Source organism: Scylla paramamosain, chromosome 49, assembly GCF_035594125.1.
Source record: "Scylla paramamosain isolate STU-SP2022 chromosome 49, ASM3559412v1, whole genome shotgun sequence".
Taxonomy (NCBI): Eukaryota; Metazoa; Arthropoda; class Malacostraca; order Decapoda; family Portunidae; genus Scylla; species Scylla paramamosain.
In genome coordinates this window covers 2,525,001-2,551,214 of record NC_087199.1, presented here as the reverse complement: position 1 = coordinate 2,551,214, position 26,214 = coordinate 2,525,001, and the positions used below count along the sequence as shown (strand labels likewise).

The 26,214-nt window shown below is 39.3% G+C and overlaps 1 protein-coding gene across 1 annotated transcript in view; it reads left to right on the top strand.

Moving 5' to 3' along the window:
• The first annotated feature begins 2,804 nt into the window (after positions 1–2,804).
• The window catches only part of LOC135095603 (serine/arginine repetitive matrix protein 2-like), a 28,335-nt gene continuing 4,925 nt past the window's right edge, over positions 2,805–26,214 (top strand). Inside the window, 11 exon segments of the mRNA XM_063996529.1 lie at positions 2,805–3,081; positions 15,871–16,079; positions 16,776–16,868; positions 17,313–18,602; positions 18,604–19,980; positions 20,933–21,130; positions 22,159–22,299; positions 22,791–22,930; positions 23,792–23,931; positions 24,269–24,408; positions 25,259–25,409. Of these exon segments, the coding sequence (XP_063852599.1) occupies positions 2,871–3,081; positions 15,871–16,079; positions 16,776–16,868; positions 17,313–18,602; positions 18,604–19,980; positions 20,933–21,130; positions 22,159–22,299; positions 22,791–22,930; positions 23,792–23,931; positions 24,269–24,408; positions 25,259–25,409 (4,090 nt within the window). The 5' untranslated portion in view covers positions 2,805–2,870.

Below are 26,214 nucleotides of genomic sequence, written 5' to 3'. Positions count from 1 at the left end.
CTTACTGACTTTGGTTACTATTTCAGTTTTTTTTTTTCTTGCAATGTCGTTTAGATGTTAGTGGTGCTTATATGGTAGTTTTTTTTTTATTTGGGATTGTTATTGGGTGATTACTTTATAAAATAACGTTCATGTCTTGCTAGTTATATTTCTAAATAGTCACTGTTGGTACGTTCGGATGTAGCCTAAAATGTCAGATCGAGTTTCCCTCATAAACATTAATGATATATCTTAAAGTCAAATAATAGCTTTAAAAATATTTTTGTTTATTTATATTTGGTAAGAATTTATTAGATCTTTATTTTTTACAAACCAATTATCTGTATATATTGTTGTGATCCATTAACTTTGACTTTGGCTTCTATGTCAGTTTGACTTTTCATAACACAGTCTTATAAAGATCATTCTAATGCACAAAATAGCTTAATAGAATATACAAAACCATCATTAGTGACCATTTAATAAGATATCACTGTCATCTTCAGAAATATATCTCATAAACTATCCTAATGACGCGTTTACATTTAGAAGTCGAAGCCAAGGTCAAATTAGAAGCAATGAGTGACATGAACCGCCATCTATTGCACAAGAAATTAACTGAATTTTAAGCTCATGGTTCAATAATCAAAAGCATGAAGTTCTATTGACAGCGAGATAACAGGCTCTCTCTCTCTCTCTCTCTCTCTCTCTCTCTCTCTCTCTCTCTCTCTCTCTCTCTCTCTCTCTCTCTCTCTCTCTCTCTCTCTCTCTCTCTCTCTCTCTCTGTAAATAAATAAATAAATAAATAAATAATAAATAAATAAATAAGCAAATAGATAAACAAATAAATAAATAAATAAATAAATAAATAAAACGTGAGAGAGAGAAAGAGAGAGAGAGAGAGAGAGAGAGAGAGAGAGAGAGTATGCAGTTTCTGAAATTCTCTCTCTCTCTCTCTCTCTCTCTCTCTCTCTCTCTCTCTCTCTCTCTCTCTCTCTCTCTCTCTCTCTCTCTCTCTCTCTCATAAAAAAAATATATAAAAAATATGAGAGAGAGAGAGAGAGAGAGAGAGAGAGAGAGAGAGAGAGAGAGAGAGAGAGAGAGAGAGAGAGCTACAATATTTTAAAGCAACAAATGAAGGGACACACACACACACACACACTAACAAAAAAAATAATGAGAACTAACAATAATGAAAATAAATGAAACAAAACAGAAAAAAATAAATAAAAAATCAAAAAAATAACAAACAACAACAACAACAACAACAACAACAAAAACAACAACAACAAGCAATAAACAAAATTAGAGAAAAACATAGAAAAGAAAAACATGAATGAAGAGAGAGAGAGAGAGAGAGAGAGAGAGAGAGAGAGAGAGAGAGAGAGAGAGAGAGAGAGAGAGAGAGAGAGAGTAAATGAATGAATGACTAAGTGAGTGTGCGCGAGATTGAGGTGAGGGAGAGAGGGAGAGGAAAGAGAGAGAGGGAGAGGGAGAGAGAGGGAGAGGAAAGAGAGAGGGAGAGGGAGAGAGAGGGAGAGGGAGAGAACTCGTAGCTTACGTGACTGTGTGCATGTCAGGGGGTGAAAGGGAACGCGGTGTTGTTGTTGTTGTTGTTGTTGTGGTGGTGGTGGTGGTGGTGGTGATGATGGTGGTGGTGGTAGTGGTGATGGTGGTAGTGGTAGTGGTGGTCTGATATTATTATTATTATTATAATAATTATTACTATTATTATTATTATTATTATTATTATTATTGTTATCATTATTATTATTATTATTATCATTATTATTATTATTATTATTATTATTATTATTATTATTATTATTATTATTATTACCATTATGTCTGACTACTGCTACTGCGTTGATAGTACATTTACTACTACTACTACTACCACTACTACTACTACTACTACTACTACTACTACTACATTAAATTAATATTTTTGTATCATTAATTTCATTCTAAATTTGAGAAATCCGAAAACGTAGCTAGATAAATTTCAACTTTAAAAATACAAAATAGCAATAAATTAATAAGGAATAAAAGTGACCATATGATTAAGTTTTGATATGAGAAAAATAATGTGTGAATTAAATTAGTAAAGAAAAGACGGGACATAGATGACGTAACAAAAATACCTGGGATGGTTAAAATTTGAATTGAGTGGCGGGAAAGATGACATGGCGCGAACGGAAGAGAATTTTGAACCGAAAAAATAGAAAATGCAAATAAACTCTCAAGTAAAATTTTAAAAGGTTATAAAAAAGCGAAATAGAATATAGAATTAAACAATGTAATACAGAAAAAGACTCTAAAAACCGCGTTAATAATTTAAAATGGAACCGAGATATGTGCTGGTGGAGCGAGGCAAATATTAGACCCGAAAAATATATCAAAACACAAATAATAACAAAATAAAGTAAATATAACAAAAAAAGTAAATGAATAATAAAAAAAGTAATTAAGTGCACACATAACTAGGAAGAATGACGTAAAAATTTAACTAAAGCCGGGATATGAGATGACGGAACAAGAAAATAGAAAAAAACACAAATAATATACAATTTAATAAGAGAAGCAAGAAATTAAAAACAAAACTGAACAATGAAATATAGAAAAGGAGTGAGAATAACCACAGCCGAAGGACCAGGCGGCAAGACAAAACGAAACAAGAAAAAGCAACTACAACAAAAACAAAACACAAATAAAACCGAAAAAAAAAACTACTAAAACCATAATTAAACCAACAACAATTCAAAAAAAGGAGCCGAGATGTCTAGGCGGCAAGACAAGACCCCTAAGACCACCACCACCATCACTACCACACACACGGCTGCCATCTGTCGGCGGCTTGACCAGCACCAGCACATCCGGGACTCAGTGTTATGGCGGCCACGAAGGAGGACGGACGCGCTGCACCTCCTCCCGCCGCTTCCTTGCAACGTAGTGCCGAGGAGCGCAGAGAGAGCGAGGCAGGGGGCGTGATAGCTGAGGGCGCCGCTACGAGAAGGAGGAATTTCCCCGGCACGTGCGATCAGGGGCTAGGCGTGAGTGTGGCCCGCCAGCCCCCAGTAATGGACCCACACTATGATACGGGTATGTAGGGGGCTTGCGGGGGGCTGGGGGGCTTCTTGGGGTCTTGTGGGGGTCAGGTCAGGTTATGGTGTGTGTGGTGTACGTGGTGGTGATGTGGTGGCGATTTGAATTGCTCGTTTGCAGATGACTCGTTAGGTTCCGTTTTTTTCCGGATTCTTCGTGTTTTCTCTTCGGTTTCGTGGAGTTTAGTATGTTAATTTTAGTCTGTGGTGTGTGTGGGTGCTGTGGTGTAAGTATTGTGTGCGTGAGTTACTTAGAAGTACTTAAATCGGGCGTGAGGGTAAAAAGAACTAAATTTCTACTTTTTTCTTCAAATTTCCTGGTTTTATTGGGTTGGTGAGTGGCTTAAGTGTGGTTTGGTACGCTAATTTTGGTGTGTGGTGTGCGTGGCTGCGTTAGTGTAAGTGTGGTGTGCGTGGGTCACTTAGAAGCACTTAAATCTGGCGTGGGTTTAGTTAGAAGTGTGTATAAGTAGTTGAATTTAATGTGACAAAAAGAAGTGTTGGTTTGGTGAGTTTTTCAGATTTTTTCGTTTTTTTTTTAGCTATTTGTTTATTATTTATTTATTTATTTATCTATTTTAGGTTTGTTAGGTTACAGGGTGTCCCATAAGTCTGAACCCTTAGAACATACAGACATACAGACAAACAGACATATTGACAGACACACACACAGACTGATAGACATGCAGGCTGACAGATATACAGATTGACAGACACTGAGACATACAGACTGACAGACAGACAGACATACAGACAGACAGATTGACAGACAGACAGACAGACATGCAGATAGACATATATACATTCTGCCAGACAAACAGACAGACAGACAAAAACAAACAGACAAACACACACACAAATTGACACAGACAAACATACAAACATACAAACATACATACATACACACACACAAACACACAAACATCATTCCATAGACTACAAGAACCAGACACAACAGTAACCAGATTCCCCCCCTCCCCCCCTTTTAAACAGTAAGGACAACCTATAATCAAATCAGTTACTAATCGCAGGTGCCCAAACTTATGACACACCCTGTTAATTTGGTGTGTTTGTGTTCGGAGGTGTTACTGTGTTAAATCTGTCAAATTAGCCTGTTTTTTGTGTTTTTTTGCCTTAATTTAGGGTTAGTTAAGGTCCTGCAGTGTTTTTTAAGGAATTTTTAGGGTCTAGGGTAGATTTGGGGTTAGTTTGGGGGTCTTTTAAGGGTTAGGGTAGTTAGATTTGGGGCTTACCTTCAGTTTATTAGGGTTAGGTTAACTTTGGGGTCTTTAAGGGTCAGGTTACTTAAATTTAGGGCTTTTAAGGGTCAGATCAGTAAAGTTTGGGTTTTTTCTAAAGTTTCTCAGGTTGGTTTAGGGTGAGGTTAGGGTCTTGAATTGTGTTTTTAGGGTATTTTAAGGGTTTATTTGGGTTACTTTATTTTTTTAGGGGTTAAGTTGCAGTGAGTGATGTTTTAAGGGGTTTCTTTAGGTTAATTTAGGGTCTTGGAGGGTTTTTTGCAATTTTTAAGGGATTTAGGTGTGTTTTTAGGGTTTTTAAGGAGTTTAGGTTAGGGTCATAAAGTTAAAGTGTGTTTAGGGTTTTGTTGGGTCTGTTGGGGTTAATTTAGGGTTAGTTTAGGGTCACTGTGTGTGTTTAGGGTTTCCTTGGGTCTATTGGGGTTAATTTAGGGTTAGTTTAGGGTCACTGTGTGTGTTTAGGGTTTTGTTGGGTCTATTGGGGTTAATTTAGGGTTAGTTTAGGGTCATAGTGTGTGTTTTGGGTTTTGTTGGGTCTGTTGGGGTTAATTTAGGGTTTTTAAGGGTTTAGGGTGATGGAGTGGTTGGTGTACTTTATTAAATTAGATGTTGTTAGTTTAGTTGTTAGATGTCGTTAGGTTTGTTGTTAGATTAGATGTAGTTAAGTTAGTTGTCAAATTAGATGTTAAGTTAATTTTTCTATAACAAATATTTCTCCTACTTCTCACTGTTACTTAAATTATCTGCCCAGAGGAGGAGGAGGAGGAGGAGGAGGAGGAGGAGGAGGAGGAGGAGGAGGAGGAGGAGGAGGAGGAGGAAAGACAAGGACAAGAAATGAACAGAGAAAAAGATATTTATTTATTTATTTATTTTTTTCATATCTTTCTTCTCATTTTTCATTGATTTTATAAGTAACTATTTTTAAGTGTTGTGTTGAGTCTTAAGTGTTTCTGACCATAATTCACTTAATTCACTTTTTTTCCTGCTTCTCATTCACTTCAATTCTACTTATTTACTTTTTTCTCATTTCTCTCCAATTTTATAAGTAACGGCATTCTTCTGTGCTTGGTGTGGATCCTGTAGTGTGTCTTACGTAAATGTTACTTAGAAATACTTAACACTAATATTTTCTTACTTGTTGCTGTCTGTCACTTAAATTCTATGTGTATTGGTACTTTTTTCTTAATTTATCATAAGTAACAACCTTGTGTAGTGTGGTTCTTACTTAAATGTTACTTAAAACCACTTAAGCAATATTTTTCAACTTCTCTCATTTAAATTTTACTTAATGTCAAACTTTTCGATCATTTCTCATTAATTTTGTAAGTAACTATATTCTTCTGTGCTTTGTGTGGATTCTGTAGTGTGTCTTACTTAAATGTTACTTATAAACACTTAACACTAATATTTTTCTTACTTATCACTGTCTTTCACTTAAATTCTACATATATTGGAACTTTTTCTTGATTTCTCATAAGTAACAACCTTTTGTAGTGTGTGTCTTACTTAAATGTTACTTATAAACACTTAACACTAATATTTTTCTTACTTCTCACTGTCTTTCACTTAAATTCTACATATATTGGAACTTTTTCTTGATTTCTCATAAGTAACAACCTTTTGTATTGTGTGTCTTACTTAAATGTTACTTATAAACACTTAACACTAATATTTTTTCTATTTCTCACTGTTAATTAAAATTCTTCACATTTTGACACTTTTCTCTTACTTTTATTGATTTTATAAGTAACAATCTTCTGTGCTCTCCTTAGATCCTGTAGTGTGCCTTACTTAAATGTTACTTAGAAATACTTAACACTAACATTTTTCTTATTTCTCTCTAACTCACTTTAAATCTATGTATTTTGACACTTCCCTTAATTTCTCACAAGTAATTACCTTTTGTAGTGTGTCTTACTTACATGATACTTAGAAAACACTTCACTTAACACAAAATTTTTCCTGCTCACTGTCTGTCACTTAAATTTTACTTATTGTGACACATTTCCTAAGTTTTCACTAATTTTATAAGTAACTACCTTCTTTTGTGGTGTGTGTAGCTTGTGCAGTTTGTACCATACTTAAATGTCACTTAGGAACACTTAAAAGTTCACTTAAATATTTTTCTTTTTCTGTCACTTAAATTCCAGTTATTTTGATACTTTTTTTTCCTAATTTCCTAACTTATAAGTAATTACCTTGTGTAGTGTCTTACTTAAATATTACTTATAAACACTTAAAACCACTTCAACAACATTTTTCCTATTTCTCATTGTTTATCTTTTAAATTCTACTTATTTTGACCTTTTTCCTTCTTGTTCACTTATATTAAAACTATCTTGTGTAGTGTCTTACTTAAATATTACTTATAAACACTTAAAACCACTTCAACAACATTTCTCCTATTTCTCATCGTTTATCATTTAAATTCTACTTATTTTGACATCGTTTTCCTTCTCATTCATTCATATTATAAGTGACTATCTTCTGTAGTGTCTGCATTACTTAAATATTACTTATAAACACTAAAAACTTCACTTTAACAACATTTTTCTATTTTTTTCCTCTTACTTAAATTGTTTGATACTTTTCTCTTATTTTTCATTCATTTTTTAAGTTATTACCTTCTTCAGTACTTCTGTATACCCTGTAGTGTGTGTTTTTACTTAAATGTTACTTAGAAATACTTAACACAAACATTTTTCACTGTGATTATTAAGGTTCTTCATATTCTGACACTTTTTTGCATAACTTCTTGTAAGTAATTATTTTTCTAGTGTGTGTCTTACTTCTGTGTTACTTAGAAATACTTAAAGACCTCAGAAACATTTTTTTCCCTGCTTCTTACACTTAAATTCTACTTACTTGACTTTTTTTCTCTCTTATTGATTTTATAAGTAACAACCTTCTAATGTGGTCTGTGAATGCTGTAGTGTCTTACTTAAATGCTACTTAGAAAAACTGAACTAACTTTTCTTATTTCTCACTTAAATTTTACTTTTCACAATTTTTTTCTTATTTCTTATTAATTTTATAAGTAGCTACCTTTTGCAGTGTCAGTTTTACTTAAATGTTACTCATAAACACTTAACACCACTTACACAATGTTTTCCTGCTTCTTACTGTCTGTCACTTAAATTCTGCTGTCTACTTAAATTCAGACACTTATTTCCTCTTTTGTCATTGATTCTGTAGTGTGTTTTACTTAAAGGTTACTTAGAAATACTTAAAACTTAACATAAACAAGAATTTTGCATTTGTCACTTAAATTCTACTTATTTTAGCACTTATTTCATCATCTCATTGAATTTATAAGTAACAATATTCTGTGCTTTCTTTAGATCCTGTAGTGTGTGTTTTACTTAAATGTTACTTACAATCACTTCACATAAGTATTTTTTCTCATTTCTCTCTAGCTGTCACTTAAATTCTGCTTATTTTGGTACTTTTCATAATTTCTCATAAGTGACAACCTTTTGTAGTGTCTCTTACTTAAATGTTACTTAGAAACACTTAAATTTTTTTTCTTATTTCTCAGTCACTTAAATTCTACTTATTTTGATGCCCTCCTAGTTTATCATAGGTAATTACTGTTTGTCTTACTTAAATATTACTTATAAAACACTTATATCATCACCAACACTTTTTTCCATTCTTCGCTAGTACTTAAATTTTACTTATTTTACTTTTTTTCACATTTTTCATTGATTTCATAAGTAACAACCTTCTTGCATACTTGTGTGCCCTGCAGTGTGTTACTTAAATGTTACTTACAAACACTTAACACAAACTTTTCTCATTTCTCAGTCACTTCTACTTTTTAACACTTTTTTCCCTCATTTCTCACAAGTAACTACCTTCTGTATCATGTCTCACTTAAAACATTACTTATAAACACTTAAACAGCATTTCTCTATTCCTCAGTCATTAAAATTCTACTTATTTTGGCACTTTTTTCATAATTTTTACTAATTTTACAAGTAACATCCTTCTTGTGTGGATTATGTAGTGTCTGAAATGTTACTTATGTTACTTAGAAATACTTAACACAATGCTTTTCTTACTTTAAATGTTACTTAGAAATATTTAATACTTTTCTTACTTTTCACTATTACTTAAATTCTACTATTTTTCTTAGTTTATTGTGAGTAGCATCTTTCTGTAGTGTCTTACTTAAAATTTACTTATAAACACTTAAAACATCACTGAACATTTTTCCACCTTATTGTCTGTCACTTAAATTTTACTTATTTTAACACTTTTTTTTCCTAATTTTTCACTAGTTTCATAAATAACAACCTTCTGTGCTCTTTGTAGCCTCTGTAGTGTGTGTCTTACTTAACTGTTACTTAGAAATACTTAAAACATTTTTCCTGATTGTTACTTAGAAATACTTAAAACATTTTTCCTGTGTCTCACTGTCACTTAAATTCAACTCTCATTTTGACACATCCTTTTTGTTCGTTGATTTTATAAGTAGTAACCTTTACCTGTGTTGTCTTACTTACATGCTACTTAGAAATGCTTCATATTTCACTTAAACATTCTATTTCTTACAAACTTTATTTATTTATTTATTTATTTATTTTATCATTATTATTATTTTTTTTTCTTTTCCTGCAGTGTCTCACTTAATTGTTACTTAGAAATACTTAACACAAAAACTTTCTTATTTCTCACCAACTGTCACTTAAATCCTACTTATTTTGACACTTTTTTTTTCCCCCTCATTTATATTTCATTTTTTAAGTAAATACCTTCATCTGTGCTATTTGTAGATTTCGTAGTGTGTTATTTAAATGTTACTTACAAACACTTAACACACATTTTATTCGTGTTTTCACTGTCTGTTGTGTATAAGATTAAAATTGACTTATTTTGAAACTTTTCCTCTTTTCTCATAAGTGATTACCTTTTTGTAGTGTGTGTCTTACTTAAATATTACTTACAAATTCTTAAAACCACACTAAATAAGCATTTTTTTTCAGTTTCTCACTGTCACTTAAATTCTACTTATTTCAACACTTTTCCTCATTTCTCAATAATTTTACAACATTCATTGCTTTCCCTAGATCCTATAGTGTGTGTCTTACTTAATGTTACTTACAGATACTTAAAACATATTAATAAGCATCTTTTTTTTTCCATTTCAGTCACTTAAATTCTACTTATTTTAACTTTTCCTCATTTCTCAATAATTTTACAACTTTCAATGTTTTCTCTGATCCTGTAGTGTCTTACTTAAATGTTACTTACAAATCCTTAAAACCATATTAATAAGCATCTTTTTTTCCTATTTGTCACTTAAATTCTACTTATTTTAACTTTTCCTCATTTCTCAATAATTTTACAACTTTCAATGTTTTCTCTGATCCTGTTGTGTGTCTTACTTAAATGTTACTTACAAATACTTAACACAGACATTTTCTCCTATATGTCACTTAAATTCTACTTATTTTGACACTTTTCCTAATTTCTCATCAGTAACCTTCTGCAGCCTTACTTAAATGTTACTTAAAAACACTTAACACAAATCATCTCTCTTACTTGTCAGTCACTTAAATTCTACTTATTTGGTGCTTTTATCATAGTTTATCATAAGTAATTACCTTCTGTAGTGCCTGGCTTACTTAAATGTTACTTTTGAACACTTAAAACCACTTATACAAAATTTTTATTCCTTTTCCCATTCACTAAAATTCTACTTATTTGTCATTTTTCTAATTTTTCATCAATTTTATAAGTTAATACCTACTTACATACTTTCTGTAGGTCCTGTAGTGTGTGTTTACTTCAGTGTTACTTACAAACACTTAAACATTTCTCCTGTTTCTCACTGTCACTTAAATTCTACTTTTAACACTTTTTTCCCTCACTTCTCATAAGTAACAAGCTTGTGTAGTGTGTGTATTACTTGAATGCTACTTAGAACACTTAAAACTTTACTGAAACAATTTTATTTTATTTTATTTTATTTTATTTTATTTATTTATTTATTTATTTTTTTTTTTTGTTACTTAAATTTCAGTTTTGACATTTTTTCCCTCATTTGATAAGTATGGTAGTCTTCACATGCGTCTTACTTAAATGTAACTTAGAAACACTTAAAACTTCACTTCATATTTTTTCAGGTCTTCAACTTAAATTCTACTTTTGATGTTTTTTTATTATTTATTTATTTATTTATTTATTATCTACTGTAGTGTGTGTCTTACCTACTTAGAAACAAACACTTAAAATTTCACCTAAACATTTTTTTTTATTCAGTTCTTCACTAATTTACTTAAATTCTACTTATTTTGATATTTTTTCCCAGTCATGTAGTTAATTAAGTAGTGTGTCTTACTTAAATGTTACTTACAAACACTTAACACTAACATTTTTCTTATTTTTCTCTAATTGTCACTTAGATTCTACTTAATTTGATGCTTTTTCTTAATTTCTCAAAGTAACAATCTTCTGTAGTGTCTCTTACTTAAATGTTACTTAAAGGCACTTAATACAAATGTTCTTATTTTTAACTGTCACTTAAATTCTATTTATTTTTTTCAGTGTCTACCTTACTTAAATGTTACTTAAAGGCACTTAATACAAATGTTTTTCTTATTTCTCTGTCACTTAAATTCTATTTATTTTGGTAGTTTTACTTAATTTTTCATAAGTAACAACCTTTCACAGTGTCTACCTTACTTCAGTGTTACTTAGAAATACTTAAATGTTCACTTAAATATTTTTCCAAATGTTCACTTAAATATTTTTCCAACTTACTTTATCACTTAAATTTTGCTATTGACACTTTTTTCCTCATTTTGTCATTGATTTTACAAGTAACTATATTTTGTGGTCTGTGGATCCTGTAGTGTCTTACTTAAATGTTACTTAGAAATACTTATCACAATTTTTTCTGTGTTTCTCACTGCCTTACTTAACTTGTTATTTTGGTGCCTTTGTTTTCATATAAGTAATTGTTCTGTAGTGTCTGTCTTAAATATTACTTAGAAACACTTAAAACTTCACTTAAACATATATTTTTTTTTCTATCTCATTCACTGTCACTTAAATTTTACTTTTGATACTTTTACTAATTTCTCATAAGTAATTACCTTCGTAGTGTCTCTTATGTAATGTTACTTAGAAATACTTAAAACAACTTAAACATTTTTCCTGCTTGTCATTATTTGTCACTTAAATTCTACTTTTTTTTAACACTTTTTACTTTATTCCCTTGATTTTATAAGTAACAACCTTTTATGTGCTTTCTGTGGACCTTTCAATACTTATTTTACTTAAATGTTACTTAGAATCACTTAACACAAAATTTTTCTTATTGGTACTTAAATTATACTTATTTTTGGTACTTTTTTGTTATTTTCATTGATATTATAAGTAACAACATTCATCAGTGCTATGTTTGGTTTTTGTCTTCAATGTTACAAAGAAACTTATAACAAACATTTTTTCATTTATTTATTTATTTATTTATTTATTTATTTTATTATTTTTTTTTATTTTTATTTATTTTTTTTTTATTTTCACTGTCTCATTTAACATTACTTATTTTGGCACTTATTCCTTCATTTCTCATAATTGATTACCTTCTGTAGTGTGTCTTACTTAAATGTTACTTAGAAATACTTCAAAATTACTTAGAAATACTTAACTTATTTTTTTTCTTACTTTTCACTGTCATTTAAATTCTAATTATTTTGGCACTTTTTTCCTTCATGTCCATTTATAAGTAAGAGAGAGAGAGAGAGAGAGAGAGAGAGAGAGAGAGAGAGAGAGAGAGAGAGAGAGAGAGAGAGAGAGAGAGAATGCTAAGAATGTGTGTGTGTGTGTGTGTGTGTGTGTGTGTGTGTGTGTGTGTGTGTGTGTGTGTGTGTGTGTGTGTGTTCTTGATGAGTAACAACCTTCTGTATTGTCTTACTTAAATGTTACTTAAAAACACTTAAACCTTTCCAACTTCAGTTACTTAAATTTTACTTACTTTGAAATTTTCGTCATTCTTGTTCATTCCTTTTATAAGTAACTACATTCTTATGTTTTCTGTATACCTGTAGTGTCCTTTTTATCTACTGACTACTTAGAACACTTAAAACATCACTTAAACTGTATATTTCTCCTGTTTCTCACTGTCACTTAAATTAATAGATTAGACATGCAGGGCTGTATTTTGCAACACTGTGCTGCACCCCACACTGCTTCCCAAAGGCTCTAGTTGAAGTGACACAGGTTTTTAAGGGTGTTTTTATGGTTGTAGTGACAAATTGATAATATTTCTACATTATTAACAGGAGAAACACTCTTTTTAAGGGTGTTTTTATAGTTGTAGTGACAGATTTATAATATTTCTACATTGTTAACATGATAAACACTCTTTTAAAAGGCTCTAGTTGAAGTGACATAGGTTTTTAAGGGTGTTTTTATGGTTGTAGTGACAGATTAATAATATTTCTACATTATTAACATGAGAAACTCTTTTTAAAGGCTCTAGTTGAAGTGACACAGGTTTTCAAGGATGTTTTTATGGTTGTAGTGACAGGTTAACATTTCTACATTATTAACAGGAGAAACATTCTTTTAAAAGGCTCTACTTGAAGTGACAGGTTTTTAAGGGTGTTTTTATGGTTGTATTGACAGATTAATAATATTTCTACATTATTAACATGAGTAACACTTTTAAAAGGCTCTAGTTGAAGTGACACAGGTTTTTAAGGGTGTTTTTATGGTTGTAGTGACAGATTAACATTTCTACATTATTAACAGGAGAAACACTTTTAAAAGGCTTTAGTTGAAGTGACAGGTTTTTAAGGGTGTTTTTATGGTTGTAGTGACAGATTAACAATATTTCTACATTATTAACAGGAGAAACACTCTTTTAAAAGGCTCTAATTGAAATGACACAGGTTTTCAAGGATGTTTTATGGTTCTAGTGACAGATTAACAACATTTCTGCATTACTAATAGGAGAAACGCTTTTAAAAGGCTGTATTTGAAGTGACACAGGTTTTCAAGGATGTTTTTATGGTTCTAGTGACAGATTAACAACATTTCTACATTATCAACAGGAGAAATACTCTTTTGAAAGTCTCTAGTTGAAGTGACAGGTTTTTAAGGGTGTTTTTATGGTTCTAGTGAGAGATTAATATTTCTACATTATTAACAGGAGAAACACACTTAAAAGGCTCTAGTTGAAATGACAGGTTTTCAAGGATGTTTTATGGTTGTAGTGACAGATTAACAATATTTCTGCATTACTAATAGGAGAAACACACTTTTAAAAGGCTGTATTTGAAGTGACACAGGTTTTTAAGGATGTTTTTATGGTTCTAGTGACAGATTAACATTTCTACATTATTAACAGGAAACATACTCTTTTAAAAGGGCTCTAGTTGAAGTGACAGATTTTTAAGGGTGTTTTTATGGTTCTAGTGACAGATTAATAATATTTCTACATTATTAACAGGAGAAACACACTTAAAAGGCTCTAGTTGAAATGACAGGTTTTCAAGGATGTTTTATGTTTGTAGTGACAGATTAACAATATTTCTGCATTACTAATAGGAGAAACACACTTTTAAAAGGCTGTATTTGAAGTGACACAGGTTTTCAAGGATGTTTTTATGGTTCTAGTGACAGATTAACAATATTTCTACATTATTAACAGGAGAAACACTTTTAAAAGGCTGTATTTGAAGTGACACAGGTTTTTAAGGATGTTTTTTATGGTTCTAGTGACAGATTAACATTTCTACATTATGAACAGGAAAAATACTCTTTTAAAAAGGCTCTAGTTGAAGTGACAGATTTTTAAGGGTGTTTTTATGGTTGTATTGACAGATTAATAATATTTCTACATTATTAACAGGAGAAACACTCTTAAAAGGCTCTAGTTGAAATGATACAGGTTTTCAAGGATGTTTTTATGGTTGTAGTGACAGATTAACAACATTCCTACATTATCAACAGGGGAAACACTCTTGTGAACCTGGCCAATCATCGCTGTGGCCTTGAAGAGCGGCAGTGGTGGGAGGGCAGAGGATTTCAAAATACAGACCGTTGATAGTAATTCCCGTCATGAAAAGATAGCCAAACTACTACTACTACTACTACTACTACTACTACTACTACTACTTTTTTTTCTTTTATGTTGGAGGAACACTGGCTAAGGACAACAAAAATCCAATTAAACAAAAAAAAAAGCCCACAGAGATGCCAGTCCCAGTCCATCAACTTAACTAAAAACTAACATGATTTAATCTCACGCACACACACCCCAGTAGCCTTCACAGGTGTTCTTTCCAATGCCTGTTGTGCCGGCAGGTGTTGGTGGCCTCTGTGCCTTGCAACACTTACAGGCACTATTTTCTTGCCCTTGACGCTTGTAAGTACGCATAGGGGCACTTCTCTTTATTTGTAAGTAGGTATATAGGCCAATTTTCTTTATTTTTAGGCTTGTAAGTAGGCATATGGAGTCACTTTTCTGTATTTTTTTAGGCTTATAAGTAGGCATATTGGCATTTTTCTTTATTTTTAAGCTTGTAAATAGGCATATTGGCATTTTTTCTTTACTTTTAGGCTTGTAAGTAGGCATATTGGCAGTTTACTTTTAGGCTTGTAAGTAGGTACATGTTATATATCACTGGATTCTGAAGGGAGTTATCTTTAAGGTGATCGCATAAAATCTCGTTAAAAAGGTAATTTCACTTGTTTTCTCCCCTCGGAAATAGAGAAAACGGGAAAAGAAATCCTCACAACCTCGTAGCTCAGAATTTTTCCCCACTGCATGTCACCTGAGCTTGTAAGTAGGTTAGGTTAGATTTTAAGTAAAGTTAGGTATGTCACACACACAAAGGTTAGGTATAGTGAGGTATGGTATGGTGAGGTATAGTGAGGTATGGTTAGATTAAGTTAGGTTAGGTTAAGTTAGGTTTAAGTAAAGTTAGGTTTAAGTAAAATTAGGTTAGGTTAGGTTAAGCAAGGTTAAATTAGGTCAAGTAAATCTCAAGAAAATATGTAAAGGAAAACTGGTTAGCATTGACCTGGGATGAGCAGCAGACAGCCTGAGTGATAGCCCGAGCCTGGCACACCACCCAGCAGTGGCCTGGTCTGGACACCACAGTGTTGCCAGTTCATTATTTTCATGAAACTTGTGCCCATCTTTCACGCGCCAAAAACTGACACACACACACACACACACGCACACACACAAACACACCACAAACTTTATTTTTTATTATTAATTTAAGTAAGTTTTTTGATGCACTTGTGTGTTGGTGTGTGTTAACTAAACCTAACCTAAACTAAACCTAACCTAACAAAACCTAACCAAATCAACCTAACCAGACCAAACCTAACCTAACCTAACCAACCTAACCTAACTTAACAAAACCTAACCAAATCAACCTAACCAGACCAAACCTAACCTAACCTAACCAACCTAACTTAACAAAACCTAACCTAACCTAACCTAATCTAACCGAATCTAACCTAACCTAACCAAACTTAACTTAACCTTCTCCCCACAGAAACCCCCCTCTGTACTGCGGAGTCTGGACCGCTAGACACCAGCGACCACCACCACCACCACCGCCACCACCGTCACCACCACCATACGCCACGCCACCACCCGCGCCACCATCACCACCACCACCACCATCACCACCACAAGAAGAAGAAGCACAGAGAGAGAGAGAGGGAGAGGGAGAGAGGACACCCCAAGAAACACAGGCATAGGGTGAGAGAGAGAGAGAGAGAGAGAGAGAGAGAGAGAGAGAGAGAGAGAGAGAGAGAGAGAGAGAGAGATGAAAGTAGAAAATAATTTGAATGAAGAAATTAAAGAAAAACAATAACAGAAGGTGAAACACACACACACACACACACACACACACACACACACACTCCTACCCTAACCTAACTTCACCTCACCTAACCTAGAGAATTGGCAGCGTGGTGTACATAAATCAGAGTCAATGTGTGTTTGATGTGTTGCTGGTGTTAGCTGAAAGACACTAGTTACATGGTACACTCAATACTGAAAGACGCCAAGGTTTCAATATTTTAAGACAGTTATGGATACAGTGGTTATGTACAGGTCCTTTATAAACACTGCCTTTTTTTTTATTTGTAAACTTAACCAACACATATTAGTAAGGATATTAGAATCGCCTGGTGTTTATGTACAGTCCTTTATAAACACTGCCTTTTTTTTTCATTTGTAAACATACCAAGACATATTAGTAAGGATATTAGTACTGCCTCGTGTAATAGCAGTCATTAATGTGCGGTATGTGATTCATCAGCCAGCAAGACTCACTGTAATATTACTTATCAGGGAAATGAAGACTGTCTGTGTTCCCTGCTCAAGGCCAACCTCACACACACACACACACACCTAACCTAACCTAACCTAATCCCACTTCCCCCCACCCAGGAGAAGGAGAGGGGGGGTGAGGCAATCCTGCGGTGGAGAGGGGACAATGAGAGCAGCGGCGGCAGCGGCGGTGGCACACCCGAAAGAGGACAGGTGTGTATCGGTGGTGGTGGTGGTGGTAGTAGTACATAGTTGTAGTAGTAGTAGTAGTAGTAGTAGTAGATGAGATATAACATTGTGAAAGCAAAGAATAAATTACAGATAAATTTTTACCTTGTATAATAGAAATTAATTATGTAGTATTTAGATTATTATTATTATTATTATTATTATTATTATTATTATTATTATTATTATTATTATTATTATTATTATTATTATTACTACTACTATTATTGCTATTACTTTTATTGTTGATGTTAGTGGCTATATTTCTCTCTCTCTCTCTCTCTCTCTCTCTCTCTCTCTCTCTCTCTCTCTCTCTCTCTCTCTCTCTCTCTCTCTCTCTCTCTCTCTCTCTCCTTCCTTATAAAATGATGTCAATTAATGTATTTTCTCCCTCTCCCCCTTTCTCTCCCCTGTGCCCCCTCACCCCAGGAGAGAAGCTACACCCCCCCACCACTCCGCCTGGCCCCTCGGAACCACATGGGGTCCTCATCTGATGGGGGGGACTCTTCGGATTCCCTCTCCCTCACACCCTCCCCCCCTCACCACCCCCGCCAGAACCACACCCTTCACCCCCACCCCCCGGAGCCACCCCGTGTCCCCCCACATCCCCAGTTGGGCTCAGCATCTCCCCCCAGCCCCACTCTCCCCCCTTCGTCATCATCCCCCTCCCCTCCCACCCAGACTTCAGTGAGGGGGTCAGACACCCCCCCAAGTAATTCCCCAAGCACCCCCACCCCCATTCCCTGCCCCTCTCTCCCAATCGTCACCCCCACCTCCCCCCCTTACACCCCCAATACAGTCCGGCCCACCTCACCCCCACAGTCACCATCTCTTAGTCCTGCCTGGCCCCCCCACCCCCCACCTCAGTCACCTGAGATTCCCCCACCCCCTCCCAAGTCCCCTGCCGTCCCTCACACCACCCCTGGGTCCCCCAGTCCTGATCCCCAGGAGCCCCCCACCAGTCCAGACAGAGGGGTGGTGACTGGAGAGGCAGCAGGGGGTAGTCCACCCCTCCCTCCACCCACGCCCCCTCCCCCTCCTCCACCAGCCTCCCCAGGAACCCCTCCCCTCCCCCAGTGCCCCACCACACCCCCACCTCCCCAGGCGCTCCACCTCCCCTCCCCATCTGCCTCTCAGTCTGCCCCACATTCCTCCCCCCACAGTGAATCTCAGTCCCCAGGCCCCCCCACTGCCCCGGACCCCCCAGCACCCCCTGGGGAAGAGGCTCCGGAGAGGGACACACCCTCCCCCTTGCCAGACTGTCCCATAGAGTGCCCCAAGTCCCCTTCTCCCCAGTTTGGCTCCCCCTCCTCCTCCCGCTCCCCGTCCCCCTCACCCCTGCCCCCTACCAGATCCCGCAGCCCTGTGCCGCCTCCCAGCCCCGCCCCACCCCGCAGCCCACACATGGAGGTGCCCACCATCCTGTCCCCAACCCACACTCCCCTCAAGCTGGAGGTGCTGTCCCCCCCACCCCCACGGTCCCCACGGGGCAACCTGCCCTCCCCCACCACCCCGGCCAGGCCCCGCCACAACCCCACGCCGAAGTCGCCGCGTGGGCGGGGCAGCAGCCCGCCCCGTGCACCGCGGCCCCGCTCCCCCATGGACTTGCCACTGCCCCGGTGGCGGCCAGACCCCGTGGTGCGGCAGAAGAGTCGCCCCGCGCCCTGCCCCATCCTGTCCCCTGCCGCCGAGACCGCCCCGCCGCGCCCCGTCACCATCCCCCCCCTCTGCTGAGAAGCTGCGGCGCTTCAGTGAGGAAGAGGGGCTGGAGGGGCGGGGTGGGGCGGGGCAAGGGGGCGAGGGCCACGACACAGCGGAGAGTGGCTTTGACGACGGCAGCGACCTGTCCCCCGACCACAAGCCGGAGGCCCCCGCCTGCCCCAGGGCTCCGGCGGGGGAGGAGGCTCCCTCCACCCCTGCTGCAGAACAGGGGGAGGAGCCCCACACCCCTGGCACCCCTGCTACTGCTGCCGCCGCCACCACCACCACCACGACCACCACCACCACCACTACTACCACCACCACACCCCCCAAGCTGGACTTCAAGAGTGAGGTGCTGGACGAGCTGAGCAAGTTTGCTGAGGAGGGCGACACCTCCATCTACACCGGCCCCACGCCGCGGCCCCCTCGCCCTGAGGGGGAGGCTGAGGCACCCCGGGAGGAGGAGCCGCCGCCACAGTCCCGTGGGGAGTCCTACATCAAGACCTCCACCCTCAGGAAGCCCCCTACCTCCTCCAAGAAAAGTAGCGATGCCCCCAGCACCCCCCACACCCCCAGGCGAGAGGAGGCAGAGTGTGCCACGGAGGGCCCCAGCCCCACACGCCGCGTGGAGGACCGCTGCCCCGCTCCCAAGGCCACCCCAGAGAAGGACCCCACCCTTGAGGTGAAGGACAGAACCACCACCACCACCACTACCACCACCACTACTACTACCACCACACCCACCACCACCACCAGCACCACTGTCACCACCACCACTGGCAGTAGCATCAGCAGCAGCAGCAGCACGACAGCAGCAGCAGCAGCAGCAGTGACAGCAGCAGCACCAGTGCTGGCCCCAGGCACCCCCAGCACGCCAGCAGAGAAGGTGCGGGGGGGTGAGGGTGCCCCACACACCCCCCACAGCGGGCAGCGGGCACGGCACAGCAGCAGCAGCGGTGGTGGTGGTGGTGGTGGGGGGAGCAGCCACTCCTCAGTGTCTCGGCGGCGGGAGTGTGCCAAGTGTCACCGTCGCAGCAAGATCAAGCGCTACAACATTGGCGTGCAGTGCCGGCGCGACAAGACTGACCCCCGGCCCCCTGCACCCGCTGCACTGCCCGCCTCCACCATCACCAGCCCCACCACCGCCACCACAGCACAGCAACCCCGTGCCTCCACGCCGGTGTTCCCCAAGGTGGACCACGGCAGCTGCCACGTGTCGCTGCCCCGGCCGCCGGCGGGGTGCGGGGCGCCGGGGCTGGAGCAGTGCCGCTTCGCCAAGTTCATCCACGTGGAGACGTACCCCAATGGCGGCGCCACCGTGCTGCACCTTTACCAGGAGCAGGTGGCCACCCTCAGCCCCCAGGACCAGCACCAGCTGGCTCAGGAGTTCCTGCAGGTGGGCCGCTCTGGCAGGCAGGACTGTGATGTCTCCTGTGCCAGCTGTGTGTGTGTGTGTGTGTGTGTGTGTGTGTGTGTGTGTGTGTGTGTGTGTGTGTGTGTGTGTGTGTGTGTGTGAGGACTATTCTAAAACACTTGTGCTACACCTCCACTACTTTTACAAGGCTCTAGTTGAAGTTAGACAGGTATTCAAGGATGTTTTTACAGTTCTAGTGACAGATTAACAACATTTCTACACTTTGAACAGGAGAAACACTTGAGAACCTGGCTAATCATCTCTGTGACCTTGGAAAAAAGTCATGGTGAGAGAGCAGAGCATTTCAGAATATGGGACTGAGTGACATGATGCCTCCTATGCCAGTTGTGTGTGTGTGTGTGTGTGTGTGTGTGTGTGTGTGTGTGTGTGTGCGTGTGTGTGTGTGTGCCAGAGAGAGAGCAAGAGTTAACCAGTATTCTGAGTCTTTCACCCCTCTCACTGGCACACTCCTGAACTCCCTGCCTGCTGCTGTATTCCCCCTGCCTGTGACTTGAACTCTTTGAGGAGGGAGGCTGCAACACACTTATCCTGCAGTTTAGGGTAACCATTCTGACACACTGGAGACTGACACCTCACTGAGCTTTTGTACTTGTTGTTGTGAGAGAGAGAGAGAGAGAGAGAGAGAGACACACACACACACACACACACACACACACACACATACACACACACTCATTTAAACACCAAAATGCCACCTTGCCACCATTCTCTGCCTCACACACACACACAAACACAAACCAAAACACCCTTAAACACACTTCACCAGCTCTCCCTGCCTCATACACACACACACACACCCTAACACATAACACCACCTCACCACCATTCCTTGCCATAACACTCCCCCGAACACACCCAGCCACCCCTAGACACCCCCTGACACCCCCTTGACACCCCCCTATACCCCATACAGGTAGTCTTTTCCGAGGATGAAAACGGGTACGCTCATCACGTGTGTGGCATCGTGCACAACGCGGCCCGTTACATGCCTGACCTCCTCGACTACATGGCCGAAACACACCCCACCTTGTTCGTGAAGGCCGGGGTCATAGGTCACATTGGCAGAAACTCTGACCTTGAGACCTTTACCATGGAGAAGTACCGGGATGAGGTGAGGCGCTGAGGGGGTGTTTAAGGGACTGCTGGGGTCTTTTGGGGGTGTTTTTAGACTAGTTAAGCTTTTATTTACTATTGTGAGTTTTTTTTTATGGTGTTTGTAGGGTTGTTTAGGGTGTTTTTAGGGGTTCTTAGGGTGTGGCAGGGTTTAATTGTACTTTTAAAGATTTTTTTGTTTTCATTTGGCTGTTTTTTGGGGTTTTGTTGAAGGTTTATTTTCATACAGGTGAGATGGAGTTGGGGTTCTGTGGGGCTCCTGAGGTGTGGTTCAAGTGTTTTTAATGTGTTTGGTGTGGCATGGCAGGGTTTAACTGTGCTTTTATGGGTTTTTGTTTGTGTTTAACCTTTTTTTTTGGAGGTTCTGTAAAAGTTTAAGGTGTTTTTGTAAGGTTCTGTAGGTGTGCTAAGTTGAAACGCGATATTTTGGGGTGTTTTCAAGGTACAGCGAGGGTTCATAGTGCGTTTGGGAGTGTTTTTGTGCCTTTGCTGTGGTGAGGCAGTTGAATTGTAGATTTTGAGGTGTAAGTAAAGGTGCAGTTGTGTGTCTGTGGATTCTGAGGTGTAGATCATGTGTATTGTGGGTGTTTTAGTGTGTTTTATGGGGATTGAGGATTAATAAGTGTGTTTGGATGTTTTTTTGTTTTTTTGAATGTGTTGAGGGTTAATAGTGTGTTTGGATGTGACTTGAGGGTTAATAAAGTGTGTTTGGATGTGATTTGAGTGTGGTGAGTTTTAATGAGTTTTTTATTTGTGTGTTTTTGAGTGTGTTGAGGCTTAGAATGGTGTTGCAGTGTTTTGTAGTGCTAGTAATGGTGTTCTTCTTCAAGCTATTCATTTATTGGCCTATTTTTCTCTTCATCTTTATTTTTCCTCCTTTCCTTCACATTCCCTAAAATAAAACAAAGAAAAGTGAATTCATGCAAGTGTGTTATGAAAAGTTTATCTTGGTTTTCATTTACTTAAGTTTCCCCTTTGAATTTATCCTTTATTTCTATCACCACTACTACCACTTCCCTCCTGCAGGTGTACAAGAGCTACTCCAACGGCACCTTCCGCGCCGGGCCGCTGCACCAGGTGAGCGTGGTGGGAACCGTGCACGAGGAGGTGGGCGGATACTTCCCTAACTTCCTGGCCATGATGGAGGAAAACCCCTTCTTGAGACAGGTGGGTGCTGGTGGAGGATGGAAGAATGGTAGTAGTAGTAGTAGTAGTAGTGCAAAGAGGAGGAGGAGGAGGAGGAGAAATTGTAGCATCAGTAGTAGTAGTAGTAGTAATAGTAGTAGTAGTAGTAGTAGTAGTAGTTTGTTTTAATGCTTTTCAATTTCTTCTTTTCCTATTATTTCTCTCTCTCTCTCTCTCTCTCTCTCTCTCTCTCTCTCTCTCTCTCTCTCTCTCTCTCTCTCTCTCTCTCTCTCTCTCTCTCTCTCTCTCTCTCTCTCGATCTCTCTCTCTCTCTCTCTCTCTCTCTCTCTCTCTAATAGTAGTAGTAGATATAGTAAACATTATCATTATTTAACTTATTTATCCCCTTAAGTAGTAGTAGTAGTAGTAGTAGTAGTAGTAGTAACAATAGCAGTGTCAGTTGTACTTAACCAAACACCCACCCTTTCTTGACCCCATTAACCTGACTGCCCTGCCCCGCCCCGCCCCACCAGGCCATGCCGTGGGGACCCATGTCAGTAGTGAAGATGACGTCGCCCCAGCAGAGCAACGATGGCCCCATACTGTGGATACGGCCCGGGGAGCAGCTCATCCCCACTGCAGAGCTTGGCAAGAGTCCGGCCAAGAGGAAGAGGTGAGAGAGAGAGAGAGAGAGAGAGAGGAGAGAAGAGAGAGAGAGAGAGAGAGAGAGAGAGAAATAGTTATTATTCTTCTTTAATTAGGAGTAAGTTTGTTCCTTGCATCTACCTACCTTCTTCTTCTTCTTCTTCTTCTTCTTCTTCTTCTTCTTCTTCTTCTTCTTCTTCTTCTTCTTCTTCTTCTTCTTCTTCTTCTTCTTCTTCTTCTTCTTCTTCTTCTTCTTCTTCTTCTTCTTCTTCTTCTTCTTCTTCTTCTTCTTCTTCTTCTTCTTCTTCTTCTTCTTCTTCTTCTTCTTCTTCTTCTTCTTCTTCTTCTTCTTCTTCTTCTTCTTCTTCTTCTTCTTCTTCTTCTTCTTCTTCTTCTTCTTCTTCTTCTTCTTCTTCTTCTTCTTCTTCTTCTTCTTCTTCTTCTTCTTCTTCTTCTTCTTCTTCTTCTTCTTCTTCTTCTTCTTCTTCTTCTTCTTCTTCTTCTTCTTCTTCTTCTTCTTCTTCTTCTTCTTCTTCTTCTTCTTCTTCTTCTTCTTCTTCTTCTTCTTCTTCTTCTTCTTCTTCTTCTTCTTCTTCTTCTTCTTCTTCTTCTTCTTCTTCTTCTTCTTCTTCTTCTTCTTCTTCTTCTTCTTCTTCTTCTTCTTCTTCTTCTTCTTCTTCTTCGACCATGTACAAGCTTCCTCCAGTTTCTGTCCCTTGCATCCTCCTCCTCCACTCCTCCTCCTCCACCACTCCCCTCCCTCCATGTCCCCTCATCTTTCCCTTCACATTTTCCCTCACCCCCTCCAGCACACACCCTCACCCCTACCTTCCCCTCCTCTTCCACCACCACACCCCCCTACTCACCCATCGCCCTTCACCACCCACAGAAACAGGATAAATGAACTCCAGCGTCTGCAGTACCTCCCCCGGGCCACCAACGCCAGAGAAATGATGTTTGAGGACCGCACCAAGGCCCACGCAGACCACGTTGGAGCTGGGCTGGACCGACGCACGACTGCCGCTGTTGGTGTGTGTCTGTGTGTGTGTGTGTGTGTGTTTGGGGGTTTGTGTTAAGATTGTGGAGGGTTTAGAAGTGTGTGTGTGTGTGTGTTATAGTGTTGAGGGGCTGTGAGGGGTGTTTGGAGGGCTGTGAAAGTTGTTAGGGGTGTTTAAAGGCCATGAGGGGTGTTGGGGGGGGATGTTTGGGGACTATGAGATGTGTTGGGGGTGTTTGGGGTCTGTAGAAGGTGTTGGGGAGGTCTTTCGGGAGTGTTTTGGGACTATGAAGGGTATGTGAAGGTATTAGTGTCTGAGGGGGGTCTACTACTACTACAGCAACACTCTTCCTCTGCCTCCCGTCACAGGGGTGCTGAAGGCGGTGCACTGTGGCCAGCCTTACTCACACAACAGGGTGGTGAAGGACGTGGTGGCCTTTGACGCTCACGATTTCCATGACATTGTGGAGAAGCTGCAACTCGACCTACATGAACCTCCTATCTCGCAGGTGAGAGAGAGAGAGAGAGAGAGAGAGAGAGAGAGAGAGAGGCTTTGTGTGTGTTTGAGAGACTGAGAGAAAATAAATGGGTGATAATTATATTTGGTTTATTATTAAGTGAGGAAGAGAGGACTGTGTGTGTGTGTGTGTGTGTGAAACAGAAAGAGAGAGAATTGCTTGGTTATTCTGTTATTTGGTGTTGTTTTTGAGAGACAGAGAGACAGAGGGAGGGAGAGATTGTGTGTTTGAGGCCTGTGTTCAGAAATGCTTAGCTCTCTCACCACCACTGTTCTCCAAGTTCACAGAGATGACTACCTGGGTTCTCAAGAGTGTCTCTCTTACTAATAATGTAGAAATGTTGTTAATCTGCCTCTACAACCATAAAAACACTCTTGAAAATCCATCACTTCAACTGGAGCCTTTTAAAAGAGTGTTTCTCCTGTTCATAATGTAGAAATGTTGTTATTCTGTCACTGCAACCGTAAAAGCACTCTTGAAAACATGTCACTTCAACTCGAGGCTTTTGAAAAAATATTTCTCCTGTTAACAATGCAGAAATGTTGTTAATCTGTGACTACAACCATAAAAACACCCTTAAAAATCCTTGTCACATCAACTAGAGCCTTTTAAAAGAGTTTCTCCTGTTAAAGATGTAGAAATGTAGTTAATCTGTCACTACAACTATAAAAACACCCTTAAAAATCTGTCACTTCAACTAGAGCCTTTTAAAAGAGTGTTTCTCCTGTTAACAATATACAAATGTTAATCTGTCACTAGAACCTCTCTCTCTCTCCTCCCAAACAATACATACAACTCTGCATTCACTCTCCCTCTCACTCTCTCCTTCTCCCTCCCTCAGTGCATACAGTGGATAGAGGACGCCAAGTTGAACCAGCTGCGCCGCGATGGCATCCGCTTTGCCCGCATCCAGCTGTGTGACAACGACATCTACTTCCTTCCCCGCAACATCATCCACCAATTCAGGACTGTCACATCCGTCTGCAGCGTGGGTGAGTGGATATGGCTGTCAATGTGGGAGTGGGTGTGTTTGGTGTGGTTGTATAGGTTTGTCGGGGTGGAGAATTGTGTGGTGGGGTGTATTTGGGTGTTTGAGTGCGTTTGAGTGTGTGGGAGTGGGTGTGTGTGGCATTCAGGGTGTGTTTGGTGTGGTTGCGTAGGTTTGTGGTGATGGAGAAGTGTGTGTGTGTGAGAGAGAGAGAGAGAGAGAGAGAGAGAGAGAGAGAGAGAGAGAGAGAGAGAGAGAGAGAGAGAGAGAGAGAGAGACCTAACACTTCTATTTGTAATGTTTTATTGTATATTTCTCCCTTTCTTTCTTTTTCTTTTTCTTTTTCTTTCTTTTCTTTCTTTTTTTCCTTCTTCCTTCCTTCTTCCTTCCTTCCTTCCTTCAACTTTCATATTTTTACTTCTATTTAAAAATGTCCCTTTCTTCGTTCCTCTCTTTTCCTTCTCTTCCTCCTCCTCTTCTTCTTCTTCTTCTTCTTCTTCTTCTTCTTCTTCTTCTTCTTCTTCTTCTTCTTCTTCTTCTTCTTCTTCTTCTTCTTCTTCTTCTTCTTCTTCTTCTTCTTCTTCTTCTTCTTCTCCTTCTCCTTCTCCTTCTCCTTCTTCTTCTTCTTCTTCTTCTTCTTCTTCTTCTTCTTCTTCTTCTTCATAATCTTAACAACTTTTCTTTATAATTGCTATCCTCCTCCTCCTCCTCCTCCTCCTTCTCCTCCTCCTCCTCCTCCTCCTCCTCCTCCTCCTCCTCCTCCTCCTCCTCCTCCTCCTCCTCCTCCTCCTAACCCTGCCCTTCTTTCA